This window comes from Pelophylax lessonae (assembly GCF_965119305.1).
Source record: "Pelophylax lessonae genome assembly, chromosome: 7".
Classification (NCBI taxonomy): domain Eukaryota; kingdom Metazoa; phylum Chordata; class Amphibia; order Anura; family Ranidae; genus Pelophylax; species Pelophylax lessonae.
Window position 1 is genome coordinate 223409153 of NC_138774.1, and position 16237 is coordinate 223425389.

Below are 16237 nucleotides of genomic sequence, written 5' to 3' on the forward strand. Positions count from 1 at the left end.
TGGAAGTAGTGTACTTCAGGCAGCAGTATAAGCTCTTTCTTGCCCAGGGGAAATTTTGGGGTTACTGTGTTCCCTCCCCTCATGGGCATTGCTTTAGGACATCCTTCAACTTACATGTAAAATCCTTTTCTTGGAGTACATCACGGGACACAAAGGTCCCTCCCCTCTTTTCTGGGGTCTTCATTGCTTGCTTCAAAAACTGAGGTTCTTCCTGTATTGGAGGGGTTATATGGGAGGAACTTCCTGTCTATTGGTTGCCAGTGTCCAATCATCTTAAGGGAGCATATAACCCAGCTAGTCATTATTACCGGCTCTGTGTCCTGATGTACTCAAAGAAAAGGATTTTACAGATAAGTTGAAGGAAAAATCCTATTTTTATCTTTGGGGTGTATGGCTGTGATGGAGGTCTCTGTTTTTTTTTTTTTTTTGGGAGTCTGTACCTCAGGGAATGGTTGTAATGGGGGGTCTCTGTCTCTATGGGAGGGGGTGTTGGCTGTGATGGTGGATCTCTGTATCTTTGGGATGTTTATCTGTTATGGGGGTCTCTGTTTCTCTGGGAGGGGTGGCTTTGATAGGAGTCATTATATCTCAGGGGGGTGGCTGTAATACGGTCTCTGTTTCTTTGGCATGGAGAGTTGGCTGTGATGAGGATCTATTTTTTTAATCTAGTTTTTTGGGGGTGGGAGTTGCTGTGATAGGGGTCTCTGTATCTCAGGGGGATGGGGATCTCTGTGTTTTTTTTTTGGGGGGGTGGGTGTGATGGGGGGGGGGGGAAGATGACTGTGATTGGAGTCTCTGTATTTCTGGGGAGGATGGATGTGATGAGGGTCTCTGTTTCTCTGGAGGTAGAGTATCTCTGGGTGGAGGAGGGTTGCTGTGATAGGGGTCTCTGTATCTCTGGGGGATGTCTGTGATGCAGATATCAGTTTTTTTTAGAGGGGGGCATTGCTGTAAAGGGGGTCTCTGTATCTCAAGGGAATGGCTGTGATAGGTGTCTCTGTGTTTTTGCAGGGTGGAGATTGGTGTGATTGGGGTCTCTGGGAAGAGGGAGTGACAGTCTTTGTATCTCTGGGTGGGAAGGATGGCTGTGATGGGGTCTCTGTATCTCTGGGGCAGAAGGAAGTAAGGCTGTAATGGGGGGAAGATTACAATTATGGGAATCTTTGTATCTCCTGGGGGAGGGGTGATAGCTGTGATTGGGTTTTTTTTTTATCTTTGGGGGTATGGCTGTGATGGCAGTCTCTGTGTTTCTTTTTTTTTTTCTGGGATTGCTGCGATGGGAATCTCTGTATCTCTGGGGCAGAAGAGAGTATGGCTGTATGTGGGGGGGGGGGGGGTATCTGTATATCTGGGGGGGAAGATGAAAATGATGGGGGTCTTTGTATCTACTGGGGAAGCGGTGATAGCTGTGATGGGAGTCTTTTTATCTTTGGGGTGTATACAGTATCTCACAAAAGTGAGTACACCCCTCACATTTATGTAAATATTTTATTCTATCTTTTCATGTGACAACACTGAAGAAATGACACTTTGCTACAATGTAAAGCAGTGAGTGTACAGCTTGTATAAAGTGTAAATTTGCTCTCCCCTCAAAATAACCAAACACACAGCTATTAATGTCTAAACCGCTGGCAACAAAAGTGAGTACACCCCTAAGTGAAAATGTCCAAATTGGGCCCAATTAGCCATTTACCCTCCCCGGTGTCATGTGACTCATAAGTGTAACAAGGTCTCAGGTGTGAATGGGGAGCAGGAGTGTTAATTTTGGTGTTATTGCTCTCACTCTCTCATACTGGTCACTGGAAGTTCAACATGGCACCTCAGGGCAAAGAACTCTCTGAGGATGTGAAAAAAAAGAATTGTTGCTCTACATAAAGATGGCCTAGGCTATAAGAAGATTACCAAGAAATTACCTGAAAATGAGCTGTAGCATGGTGGCCAAGACCATACAGCAGTTTAACAGGACAGGTTTCACTCAGAACAGGCCTTGCCATGGTTGACCAAAGAAGTTGACTGCATGTGCTCAAGGGTCATCTCCCGAAGTTCTCTTTAGGAAATAGAAGTATGAGTGCTGCCAGCATTGCTGCAGAGGTTGAAGGGGTGGGGGGTCAGCCTGTCAGTGCTCAGACCATACGCCGCACACTGCATCAAATTGGTCTGCATGGCTGTTGTCCCAGAAGGAAACCCTTTTCTAAAGATGATGCAAAAGAAAGCCAAAAACAGTTTGCTGAAGACAAGCAGACTGAGGACATGGATTACTGCAACCATGTCCTGTGGTCTGATGAGACGAAGACAATCTTCTTTGGTTCAGATGGTGTCAAGTATGTGTGGCGGAAACCAGGAGAGGAGTACAAAGACAAGTGTTCCTACAGTCAAGCATGGTGGAGGGAGTGTCTGGGGCTGCATGAGTGCTGCCGGCACTGGGGAGCTACAATACATTGAGGGAACCATGAATGCCAACATGTACTGTGACATACTGAAGCAGAGCATGATCCCCCTCCCTTCGGAGACTGGGCCGCAGGGCAGTATTCCAACATGATAATGATGACCCCATATACAACTCAGACGACCACTGTCTTGCTAACAAAGCTGAGGGTAAAGGTGGTGGACTGGCCATGTATGTCTCCAGACCTAAACCCTATTGAGTATCTGTGAGGCATCCTCAAAAGGAAGGTGGAGGAGCGCAAGGTCTCTAACATCCATTAGCTCTGTGATGTCATCATGGAGGAGTGGAAGAGGACTCCAGTGACAACCTGTGAAGCTCTGGTGAACTCCATGCCCAAGAGGGTTAAGGCAGTGCTGGAAAATTATGGTAGCCACACAAAATATTGACACTTTGGGCTCAGTTTGGACATTTCCATCTAGGGGTGTACTTACTTTTGTTGCCAGCAGTTTAGACATTAATGGCTGTGTGTTAAGTTATTTTGAGGGGACAGCAAATTTACACTGTTATACAAGCTGTACACTCACTACTATACATTGTAGCAACGTGTCATTTCTTCAGTGTTGTCACATGAAAAGATATAATAAAATATTTACAAAAATGTGAGGGGTGTACTCACTTCTGTGAGATACTATTGCTGTGATTGGGTTTCTTTTTTTTTTTTTTTTTTGGTGGGGTTGCTGCGATGGGAGTCTCTGTATCTTTAGGGTAGAAGGGAGTATGACTGTAATGTGTAATGGGGGTCTCTGTATATCTGGGGGAAGATGACAATGATGGTGTTCCTTGTATTTCCTGGGGGAGGATGTGCTGGGGTTCTTTTTTTTTATCTTTGGTGTGTATGGCTGTGATGTTTTTTTTTTTTTTTGCGGGGGGGGGGGGGGGTTGTTACTGTAATGGGGGGTCTCTGTCTCTCTAGGGGGGTGGCTGTGATGGGGGAACTCTATCTTTGGGGTGTATGACTGTGATAGAGGTCTCTTTTTTTTTTTTTGGGGGGGGGGGGGGTTGCTGTAATGTGGGTCTCTGTATTTTAGGGTATGATTGTGATGGGTGTCTGTCTTGGAAAGGGGGATGGTGGCTGTAATGGGGTTATCTGTGTCTATGGGGTTGATGTCTCTGATGGGGGTATGTCTGTGATGGAATGGGGCTGTGATAGGGGCTCTGTATCTCTGGGGGGGGGGGGATTGTGATGGGGGTGTTTGTATCTCGGGGGGTGATGTCTCTGAGGTAGGTCTTGTATCTCTGTGAGGTAGGTCTGTGTAGAGGACTGGTGGGGGATTGTGATGGGGGTGTTTGTATCTCAGGGGGTGATGTCTCTGAGGTAGGTCCTGTATCTCTGTTAGGTGGGGGGGGGATTGTGATGGGGGTATATGTATCTCAGGGGGTGATGTCTCTGAGGTAGCTCCTGTATCTCTGTTAGGTGTGTGTGGGGGGGGGATTGTGATGGAGGTATATGTATCTCAGGGGGTGATGTCTCTGAGGTAGCTCTTGTATCTCTGTGAGGTAGGTCTGTGTAGGGGACTGGTGGAGGATTGTGATGGGGGTATTTGTATCTCAGGGGGTGATGTCTCTGAGGTAGCTCCTGTATCTCTGTTAGGTGGGGGGGGGGGGATTGTGATGGGGGTATATGTATCTCAGGGGGTGATGTCTCTGAGGTAGCTCTTGTATCTCTGTGAGGTAGGTGGGGGGGGATTGTGATGGGGGTGTCTGTGACTTTGAGGGGTAATGGGGTAGGTCTCAGTATTATTGGGGGGGGGGGGGTATGTTCCCATTCACATTGGGATTAGAGGGGGGAAAGCTTTCCGGGATGCGGAATGTCCTGACTGTCATGACAGGTCACGTGACTCGGGGTTGCTGCTGGCTGTCAGTACCGGTCTCGGCCTCTAGGGGCGCGGTGAGTCTCCGGAGTGGAGGCGGCACCGGGAGATCCTCTCACACGCACACAGCCGCCACACCGGGGCATGCTGCTCTCCTCACCGCCGCCGCTCGCGGACTAGGCCGGGGACCCTTCCCGGAATAGAAGCTGGAGCCCGGGCCCCAGGGGAGGCCTGCCCGCGGACATGTCCGGGAAAATAGAGAAAGCAGGTAAGAGAATACGGAGGAGAGGAGGCCCCGGTACTGGGAGAGAGAAAGCGGGGCCCCGCCCGAGCCTGCCGGCTATCTGATCTGCATCAGGCCGCTCCCTGCACCGCCCCGGGGAGCGAATTCTACCGGACCTCCGCCCGCCACACTGACTGCATGCTGAGGGAGGTTGGGGGGACAGTGATTGTGGAGGAGAGAGGTGATGGGGGGACAGTGATTGTGGAGGAGAGAGGTGAAGGGGGGACAGTGATTATAGAGGAGAGATGTGATGGGGGGGACAGTGATTGTGGAGGAGAGAGGTGATGGGGGGACAGTGATTGTGGAGGAGAGATGTGATGGGGGGGGGCAGTGATTGTGGAGGAGAGAGGTGATGGGGGGACAGTGATTGTGGAGGAGAGAGGTGATGGGGGGGGGCAGTGATTGTGGAGGAGAGAGGTGAAGGGGGGACAGTGATTGTGGAGGAGAGAGGTGAAGGGGGGGACAGTGATTGTGGAGGAGAGAGGTGATGGGGGGGACAGTGATTGTGGAGGAGAGAGGTGATGGGGGGGACAGTGATTGTGGAGGAGAGAGGTGATGGGGGGGACAGTGATTGTGGAGGAGAGAGGTGATGGGGGGGACAGTGATTGTGGAGGAGATAGGTGATGGGGGGACAGTGATTGTGGAGGAGAGAGGTGATGGGGGGACAGTGATTGTGGAGGAGAGAGGTGAAGGGGGGACAGTGATTGTGGAGGAGAGAGGTGATGGGGGGACAGTGATTGTGGAGGAGAGAGGTGATGGGGGGGACAGTGATTGTGGAGGAGAGAGGTGATGGGGGGGACAGTTATTGTGGAGGAGAGAGGTGAAGGGGGGACAGTGATTGTGGAGGAGAGAGGTGATGGGGGGGACAGTGATTGTGGAGGAGAGAGCTGATGGGGGGACAGTGATTGTGGAGGAGAGAGGTAATGGGGGGGACAGGAATTGTGGAGGAGAGAGGTGAAGGGGGGACAGTGATTGTGGAGGAGAGAGGTGATGGGGGGACAGTGATTGTGGAGGAGAGATGTGATGGGGGGGGACAGTGATTGTGGAGGAGAGAGGTGATGGGGGGACAGTGATTGTGGAGGAGAGAGGTGATGGGGGGGGGCAGTGATTGTGGAGGAGAGAGGTGAAGGGGGGACAGTGATTGTGGAGGAGAGAGGTGAAGGGGGGACAGTGATTGTGGAGGAGAGAGGTGATGGGGGGACAGTGATTGTGGAGGAGAGAGGTGATGGGGGGGACAGTGATTGTGGAGGAGAGAGGTGATGGGGGGGACAGTGATTGTGGAGGAGAGAGGTGATGGGGGGGACAGTGATTGTGGAGGAGATAGGTGATGGGGGGACAGTGATTGTGGAGGAGAGAGGTGATGGGGGGACAGTGATTGTGGAGGAGAGAGGTGATGGGGGGACAGTGATTGTGGAGGAGAGAGGTGAAGGGGGGACAGTGATTGTGGAGGAGAGAGGTGATGGGGGGACAGTGATTGTGGAGGAGAGAGGTGATGGGGGGGACAGTGATTGTGGAGGAGAGAGGTGATGGGGGGGACAGTTATTGTGGAGGAGAGAGGTGAAGGGGGGACAGTGATTGTGGAGGAGAGAGGTGATGGGGGGGACAGTGATTGTGGAGGAGAGAGCTGATGGGGGGACAGTGATTGTGGAGGAGAGAGGTAATGGGGGGGACAGGAATTGTGGAGGAGAGAGGTGAAGGGGGGACAGTGATTGTGGAGGAGAGAGGTGATGGGGGGACAGTGATTGTGGAGGAGAGAGGTGATGGGGGGACAGTGATTGTGGAGGAGAGAGGTGATGGGGGGGACAGTGATTGTGGAGGAGATAGGTGATGGGGGGGGACAGTGATTGTGGAGGAGAGAGGTGATGGGGGGGACAGTGATTGTGGAGGAGAGAGGTGATGGGGGGACAGTGATTGTGGAGGAGAGAGGTGATGGGGGGGGACAGTGATTGTGGAGGAGAGAGGTGATGGGGGGATAGTGATTGTAGAGGGGAGAGGTGATGGGGGGACAGTGATTGTGGAGGAGAGAGGTGATGGGGGGACAGTGATTGTGGAGGAGAGAGGTGATGGGGGGACAGTGATTATAGAGGAGAGAGGTGATGGGGGTGACAGTGATTGTGGAGGAGAGAGGTGATGGGGGGACAGTGATTGTAGAGGAGAGAGGTGATGGGGGGACAGTGATTGTGGAGGAGAGAGGTGATGGGGGGGACAGTGATTGTGGAGGAGAGAGGTGATGGGGGGATAGTGATTGTAGAGGGGAGAGGTGATGGGGGACAGTGATTGTGGAGGGGAGAGGTGATGAGGGGGACAGGAATTGTGGAGGAGAGAGGTGATGGGGGGGACAGTGATTGTGGAGGAGAGAGGTGATGGGGGGGACAGTGATTGTGGAGGAGAGAGGTGAAGGGGGGACAGTGATTGTGGAGGAGAGAGGTGAAGGGGGGACAGTGATTGTGGAGGAGAGAGGTGAAGGGGGGACAGTGATTGTGGAGGAGAGAGGTGATGGTGGGACAGTGATTGTGGAGGAGAGAGGTGATGGGGGACAATGATTGTGGAGGAGAGAGGTGATGGGGGGACAGTGATTGTGGAGGAGAGAGGTGAAGGGGGGACAGTGATTGTGGAGGAGAGAGGTGAGGGGCAGTGATTGTAGAGGTGAGGGGGGGGGGCAGTGATTGTAGAGGAGGGGGGGAGTGGAGAGACAGATGAAACATTTGTTATTGGCTAATGTTAACCTTTGTCTGAGCAGTTTTATTTATTCTGCCCATACATTGTACAATCTTCCTAATACGTTTGCCTTCAGCTATGTAGCGGAGGGGCCTGCCTGATGGCATACAAATTGAATGTTTTTACGTTTGTCCTCCTATTGGTAAATCTAAAGGAAAATTGTATAATGTATGACCAGCCTTCGTGGTATTGACAAAGTTTGGATCTGAATGATCACAATATCTTTGTATTGGGAATTGTTTCCTATTGGCCAATGTGCCGGTATTGTGAATTTAAGTTGAAGACGTTTTCCTTGTTTGTTTGTATTATTTTTCACTTTCCCTAGGACTTTCCCTAGAACACTTTGTGGCTTGTGTTGAACCATGTCCTTGTAGTTTTGCTGACAACTTATACTGTATATTCAGGGAAGTTATGCAGAACTGTGGCAACTGCTTCCACATTACACAATCCAGTGCAGGATGATTTCTGATAGGCTAATGCAGGGCTTGACAAATGTGCTTTGAATCCAGGAGCCAGCTAAAGATATTAGGAGCCAGCTTTCCAAATTCATTGCCTGGTGCTGGGAACTGCATGTCCGGGGTGTCAGGCAATAGAAATTGCTCAAGTCTGATGCCAAACGAAAAAATAAAAGAAAACCTATTTTTTTCTTAGTTTCTGTTATTCAGTCCGGCTCCAGAGCAATTTTCTTTTCTTTGTCGCATACAAAAATCCTATTTTTGTCCAAAAAATGACAAACCCTCAGAACATTATATATTTTCTGAAGGCAGAGAGGCCCTTTAGAATAAAAAGGTGATATTAACAACTTTTTTTTAAACGCAATTATTCCGGAATAAAATGAATTTTAGTGCAAAACCACAGCATATAATACCGGATTTTGGTTAAAATATAAAAGATGAGGATAGATACCTAAAATGACAGCTCATCTATTTAGAGTTAACTAGGAGCTCTTGTGCTAGAAATATTTTCACTCGGACGTTCGATGCCGTATGTCGCATGTGGTGCGATCGCAATTTACATACATGTACGCACCCTGGGCGTGCGTTTGCACAGGTGTGCGGGGCAACGGGGGTTTTGGCTATTTTGTTTTTTTAATATATTATTTTATTTATTTTTATTTCCTTTGTTTTATTTCTTTATTTTTTTAATATGAATGTTCCCATCATTGATACCATTGGGCAGGTGACAGGTACTCTTTTTTGTGTGGACATTACGGGGTCTCCAATATCTCCCCTGCCCTTCACACCATCTAACCGAGCATGGATCGGCTTGGTTAGATGCGTCTCCTGGCCAGGAAATGGTGCATATGAAACCGGAAGTAACATCACTGAGATGAGATTTGCCTCCATCTCACTGCAGTCTCCCCCCCCCCCCCCCCCCACTGGCAGATGTGCTCCTGGGGGTGTTGGTACCACCCCCCCTCCCACTGCGGCCACCTTTCTTGGGCTCTCCAGTCCCATCGCAGTGGCTGGGAACGATGCAGCCGGCAGCGATGGCTGCCTGGGACAGTGAGAGAGGAACTGACATGGTGCCTCTCTCTCTGTAACACTGGAAACCGGGAGCAACGAGTATTCGTCACTTCCGGTTCTACCCCTTTGTTTACCTGGTCACCAGCGGCCAGAGAAGCATCCGATCGGACCGATCTCGGTCAGATCGGCTGCATGGGGGGCCAGAGGAGAGATTTGGGGTCTAATAGATCCCAAATCTCTCCATAAAGAGGATCTGTCACAGCCCATGCTATCACAAGGGACGTTGTTCATCCCTTTTCATAGCAATAAAGTTTTTACAAATAAAAGATGTAAAAAAAAGGTATAGAATAATAAAAAAATAAATAAAAGCGCCACCATGTTTACACGCTTATGCAAACGCATACGTTACTGCCGCACGCATATGTATAGGGTGATCGCACCACACATGTAAGGTGTCAGAGTGAGAGCAATCATTCTAGCACCAGACCTCCTGTGCCACTCTAAACTGGTAACCTGGAAAGGCGTTTATGGAGAATTTGAAGCACCGTAGTTTGCCGCCGTTTAATGGGCACACACAATTTTAAAGCATGACATGCTAGGTATCTATTTATTCAACGTAACATCTTTCACTTTATACAAAAAACATTTTTTTTTTTTCTAAAAAAATTGAGTTTAACAAACCGCTGTGCAAATACTGTGTGACATAAAAAATTGTAACACACACCATTTTATCCTATAGGGTCTCTGCTAAAAAAAAATATGATGTTTGGGGGTTCGAAGTAATTTTCTAGCAAAAAAAAAAGTAGATTACATGTTGGGGCGAAGGGTCAGAATAGGCTTGGGAAGGAGGTGGTTAAAGCTGGTTGTTGGCTCTACAAAATCCACACAGGCTGATACTGCTTGTGATCAAAGATTCACTCTTTGGACATCCATAGTACGCCCAAAGAACTGAACTGGTTAAAAACTTTTGCAAAAACCTAAATTTTAACCTTTACTAAGGTGTGCTGATAAAGCTGCTCTGATAGGCGGCATTGATGATCAGTGCCCTGATTATCTGTGTACATGTCCTCTGTCACACTCCCCGTCCAAGGGCGCCAGATCAAGCCCGCAACCCCAGCACCCAGCTGTCAAACTGGGAAGGAAACATTGGAGGTGGGCGAGCAGTGAACAAGCAAGGGAAGCCCTCAGTCAGAATGGCAGGTGCGGCGTTCTCATCACAGCCCTGCTGACTAGAAAAGGATTCCGGCTCCCACAAACAAGCACTGCATCCCAATCCAGCAGGCTGTAATGCCACGGTCTTTACTACTGACCAGCCCTTCTTAGTCCGCGGGAGGGGGAGGGGGGCACCGCCACATGGGGAGACCAAATCCAGACCGCTGCTGCAGCGTAGCCCAGGCACCAGGATGCAATTTTCAGTTGCCATGGCAACCTGGCGCCTGGGATTCATCGAGCCTTGGGCTAATGCTAACCCTTTGTAACCAATCAAACCAAGGTATTTGCAGAACAGCTGTTGTATCTGTGTTGTTGTTTGTATTGTTAACATCCTGACAATTTTGTCATCATCACAGATGTTCATCTCTCTGAGGGTCTTTTATTCTTTTCAGAAAAGCTAAATTTCCCTTAGCACCAATAGTAGCTGTTGGAAGTAGATGTGTACTGTGTGGGTTTGGGCTGTTAAGGCCCGTACACACGTACCGATCGTCGGCCGAAAAGCGTCGGCCGATGACCGATCTGCCGATTGTAGGCTTGTTAGTATGATGCCTCCGACAGCCGTCAGCGCACATTCGGCTGAAAAGAATCTGTCTTGCAAGCATTAAAATTTTTGTATGCCGACACCAGAGCGGCCGATTGTTCGCCAGTCAGTACAGAATTCGGCCGACAGACAGCAGATTTGCTAGACTGGGCATGCTCAGAAAAGAAAAAACACAGGGAAAGTTAACCATCACATGACATCACTTTTGCAGTCGGCTGTAGTCGGCGGACAAAATTATTGTGCAGTCTTTGCACTTTTCAACAGACACCGACAGCCCGGGGACAAAAGACGGCCGATCGTTCGCCGACGATCGGTACGTGTGTACGGGGCTTTAGGATCACCCTCTGCTAGGGGGAAATCTGAGCAGCCTGCACTCATGGAAAGCTTTAGAGATCTCAAACACTAAACTGGGAATAGACAATCCAAAATTCAGCGGGTTCAGCAGGGACTGCCGGAATTTCCATCTGTTTGTGGCACAGTATTCTTGTCCAGTGCGAGTCATGTGATCAGCGCTGCTGGACCCATTGTTGTGTTTTTTCTGGAGGGAGATCTACTATTTCACTTTGGCTTCTGATTGGTTGATTGGTTAGTTCTGGATAAACATCAGGCCCTTAAAGTGATACTCGACACACACAGTTTTATTTACATTGTCCCTTCTATTTCTGTATGTGGATGGCACTGTAATTATTTTAATAAAAAAACATCTAAGTACCTTTTTCCCAATTGATATACAGCTACCATATGATCCAGCTCTCTCCCAGCCTGTCTGCAGGGAAACATAAGCAGTAAAAGCTTCTAGTCCTCGGCCGCTGGTCACATGCTCAAAAAGAAAAAAAAGCCTTTGGAATACAAAAGTAAAAAATATCAATAAACTCTTATAAATTGTCTTACAAATATATACTTGAAATCAAATCTTTATTATTTTGTAGAAATAACATGGTGTGGGGGGATTTCTGCCAGTCACAGGCTGTGTTTTTCCCCTCCAGCCTGTGTCTTTAAATAAAAGGGAGGTGATGCCTCCATCAATCTACATGTATTATCCTGCCCCCATTGTGTTTAGCTGGTTAGTGGGCATGGAGGAGGGGGGAAGGGAGAGGCCTGTCATTTACCACTGTGTTTACACCCACATGTGTGACTCTATAGTCACATGGGCTGCTCAGGTGTGATAGGGAGGAAATGCTCAGCTTAGAGACTCACTGAAAACTGAGCATGTGCAGAGCTGCCACTACAGCTGCAATAGCCCTAGCTGATTTGGAGATATGAACAGAAGGGGGAGATGGAGAGCAGCAGGGTCAACCAGTTTTTTTTTTTTTGAATTATACAGAAAATGAATCTCACATGAGACTGAGTGAGCATGAACAGCATGTAATACACCATCTATTGATAGTTATTTTTATGATGTGGGTTTAGTGACACTTTAAAGCCCTTTAGCAGAGATCAAGTGACCAGCATCCTAGCTAAAGTGATATTAAACCCTCGTGTGTTTTTTAAGATAAAATAAGAAACATTAGGGGTGCACCAATCCGATATTAGGATCAGATATCAGCCTCGATACTCCCAAAATAGCTGGGGATCGGTAAAATGAACAGGTCCACGGGCCGATCTGGTTTCGTTGCAGCAGAACCTACCGTGGTGTCTGCTGAGTCCTGGCTCAGCCGTCATTTACTTGCACGGAGCCGCTACTTCCTGTATAGGTCCGGCTCACAGGCAGAGTGATATCAGATGCACTCTGCCTGGGAATGGAGGAGCCATACACAGGAAGCAGAGCCTTCTAAGAAACACGTTATACATACCTGCTCTGTGCAATGGTCCTGCACAGAGAAGTCCCAATCCTCTTCTTCTGGGGTCCCCCGTTAACGCTCCAGGCCTCTCCTCTTTGGTGAGTGCTCCCAGGGAAATCCACTTTCCCCTGGGGGCACCCATGCATGCTGGCTCCCGAGCCCCGCTTCTGTGTCTGTTGACACAGACTGCGGGCCTCAGGCCCCACCTCCCTTGTCACTGGAGTTAATTGGCAGAAGCAGGAACCAATGGCTCCTGCTGCTATCAATCTGCCCAATGGGAAGAGAAACAGCGGTGAGAGCCACTGCTCTCGTGCACGCCGCAGGATTAGATCAGGCTCAGGTAGGAAAAAGGAGGGACAGGGGGCTTCTGCAGCACAGTTTTTTTTTTTTTTTTAACCATAATTGCTTAGTGGCTTTAGAACCGCTTTAAGTGACTTGAGGGGGAAACAATGGTAAATGCTGTAATAATATAAGATTCAGCATACATGGGCATTGTTTTCCTGCCTGTGAAATGCTCATTAAGCGCAGGTTGGCAGCTCCCATTTACCTCCATGGTGCAGTGTGGAGGACAGTTCTGAGCAGTTTGCGATTGGTTTCTCTGGATGCAGAATATCCTACTGGAATGATTTTACATATCAAGGAAAACGAGACCAAACACGGCCTTCTGCTGCAATTTACATTTCATTGTGTGTTTGGGAGCTGCTGCATTCGAATGCAAAAGTTCCCATTTTCTAGTAGTGGTGATCTACACAAGACCCAATTCCCTTTTCCTTGCTTCCTCTTTAGTTATTGTTTTTAGCAGAACACCAAATAAGTTGTCCTGTTGCCGTCTATGCCTCCTCCCAACCCATGTTATATTGTGGGCCAATGGGCATTTCAGTAATGATTGGATCTGCCTTTTTTCATCTCGTGGGCTCTAATATGACTGAGCAGTCCACTATAGAGGTACCAAATATCTGAGAGCTAGGTGGATGATTAAAGTATGTCATATGAAAGGGTGTGTAAATTCTATATGTTTATGTAATAGGCAATAGACGGTGCCATTGTATGCCCTCCTATACCAATTCACACCACCAGGCTCCACATGGGACAGGGCTTGTGTTTAGTTTTCACATGCTGACCTTTGTGATTTGGTGCCCTGTATATCCCACAGTGCAGTGTGCCCGGCTCCCAGTAGGTTGCTGGGACACCAGCCTCCCATTATGGGATGGAATGGTGTGCCGAGACGCCTGCGTCAAGCTCTATTATGCTTTCTTGGGTGACAACTCCCTTCTTCATAATGGCCAGAGCCTTAAATATCACCGCTTCAGAAAATAATTTTCCCTAATGCTGAGAAACTTGCAGCTTGTTTTTATCTCCAGTTTATAAAACTATTGGTTTCTATGGACAAAGTATACAAATATATACAAACCAAATATGTACGGTTACCTAGGTGACTGAGTAATGTAGTCAGTAAAGACCGTCCTTTCTAGAGTTCCCCATTGTGACAGTCACAACATATTTATCATGTTATTCTCCATGTTGATACTGACTTGTTGCACAAGGTGGGATCCTTCAAGCAGAACTTCTCCTATTGCAGTTTTGTCTGTAGAACTGTGGGCCTATGGGAATATTTGGGTCGACAACTGATGCTGAATCTGAATTACATCTGAGAAGATAGTTTAATAATGGAGAATTAACTACTGTATAGAATCTGCTGCTTCATAAAAATGATGTGCCTTGGCCCTGTTTTTTCTTCTTCGTAGGCCGCTCCATCCAATCACAATGCAGATTTCTCTGGGGATCTACATGGCACTTGCAAGCTTCTAGCTTTAGGTGCTTTGCTTTCTTATTCACCCCCAATATGCAAACTAATAATATTTACTGAAAAGAATTGCCATTTATTATTTCTCAAGTTGCCCTTGGCTTCAAATGTCACATCATTATTTTTCCAGTTAAAGTGAATGGATCTAGTTTTATTTGGTTTTAACAGGAAACAGTGGGGTTTAGGCTGATCTCTTCATTCCCCGACTGTCTTGGGAAGGATTTTAGAGTACAATGAACCCTCAGTCTAAATTAGCTATATATTTTTCAGTTGTATCAAAATAAAAGGTGTTCAAAGTCTGTTTTCATTGTGAAGTAGAAAAGTCTTTCCCTTGCCAGCGGCTGCAGAGAAGGTCCCTTGCTCTTTGTGGGGTTGCAGAGGTCAGAAAAGTCCTCTCCGGAGTCAGAAAAGTCCTCTCCGGAGTCAGAAAAGTCCTCTCCGGAGTCAGGAAAGTCCTCTCCGGAGTCAGAAAAGTCCTCTCCGGAGTCAGAAAAGTCCTCTCCGGAGTCAGAAAAGTCCTCTCCGGAGTCAGAAAAGTCCTCTCCGGAGTCAGAAAAGTCCTCTCCGGAGTCAGAAAAGTCCTCTCCGGAGTCAGAAAAGTCCTCTCCGGAGTCAGAAAAGTCCTCTCCGGAGTCAGAAAAGTCCTCTCCGGAGTCAGAAAAGTCCTCTCCGGAGTCAGAAAAGTCCTCTCCGGAGTCAGAAAAGTCCACTCTTCATGCTAATTGGATAGCTCTGACTTTGATGGGGGCGTGTCAGACCTCTTCAAAGACACCACTGCTTCCAAACAGAAGGCATAGGACATGCAATTCGCTTTGACCCGTCTGCATCAGATCCCGGCACTTTTGGGTGCCCGGGATGCATAGGTGCATGTGTCCAGCCCTGCTCCCAACAGCCTGTCAAAATCAATGACAAGCTGAATAACTTGGGCGCTGTACTGAGCAAATATGTTTAGGGATGTGTGTGCCAAATACAGAATTCTGTGTGCAGAGCATACAACTGCCAGTGTGCATATAGCATTGTAAAACTGCACACCTTTTTTGTTTTGAATCACCTGAAATGTATTAATCCCATTTAAAATAAAGGTTTAATTGGACTTTAAAGTTCATGTACTCATGTACTCAGTCAGGGGTAGTCTTGGATAAATAGTACCTGTTGTACAAGTAGAGTGTATACCCCAGGTATGAACAACTACTTCATAGAATCTTGGTTCATCTAATAAAGTAGTAGGGGTAGCAGGTATAATGCTTTTATTTATGTCTCTTAAATTGTACCTATCATAAAGCAGTCCTAAAGAACCTTTTATATACCATTGGTTGTGCCAGACAGCACCTAAGGAACATGGAGCAAATCTTCATCTTCTCTATGTCTGATCAGGAGCACAATGACATCAACCCATATTCAGATTGATGGCACTTGGTATATCTGAAAACATCACAACCTTCATTTCATTACCCAAAATGAATACAAACAGCGTTACAACTGGATTGTGCACCTTTGGGCATCGGGCTGTACTGCGGAGTCTTGGTATGTCGGTAGCTCTTTCAGTTTCATGCACACTGACATCTGTTCTCCAGATGTTGGCACCTGACATGCAATGAGAGAATTCATGGAATGGCTTGCAATCTGTAAACACTGCTACATCTCTTTTTTTGGCTGATCCAGAACTAACCTCTGTCCACTCCGCTCCAGAATCGGATAAATCTGAGGTTAGACATTTCAGACATTGGCAGTGTTCATCTCATGGCCCTTTTTTATTTTTTATCTTCTGCTTAGCCTAAAACCCATTTTGTCCGAGGTGAAGAGGTTTTTACTTTATCGCAGTTTGACATAAAAGTATGGGTTTTGCGGATTTCTAAATCGCTTTGTTCCATTTGCCTGTGATACATAAGAAGCTTCAGAGGACAAATTGAAATTTTGGCAGTTTAAAGAGACCCTTGGCTATGCAGAGCAAAGCAACAGGTTTGCTTTAATGGCAGCTTTGCCAGCTGCTCTTAATAATCAAATCCGCTGCAGTATTCGGCCTCAGGGAGTGAAGGGAGGAATGGTCAGTCCTCTGAGTTCCTGTTGGGGATGGTTTTTCTCATTGGCTTTAATGGGACAGAGTAAGGCCCCTTTCACACGTGTGTTTGTCTGTTTTTCATCCATCCATTGACGGATGAAAAATGGACATCAGTG

At 47.6% G+C, this 16237-nt stretch overlaps 1 protein-coding gene across 7 annotated transcripts in view; it reads left to right on the top strand.

The window, feature by feature from the left end:
- The first annotated feature begins 4327 nt into the window (after window positions 1-4327).
- RAPGEF1 (Rap guanine nucleotide exchange factor 1) overlaps window positions 4328-16237 on the top strand; it is a 182987-nt gene continuing 171077 nt past the window's right edge. For 6 of the 7 annotated variants that reach the window (XM_082263004.1, XM_082263006.1, XM_082263007.1 and 3 more), the window contains exon 1: window positions 4328-4525. In XM_082263004.1, the coding sequence (XP_082119130.1) occupies window positions 4501-4525 (25 nt within the window). In that variant the 5' untranslated portion in view covers window positions 4328-4500. The remainder of the gene's footprint in view (window positions 4526-16237) is intronic. The other variant, XM_082263009.1, reaches the window with a different exon arrangement.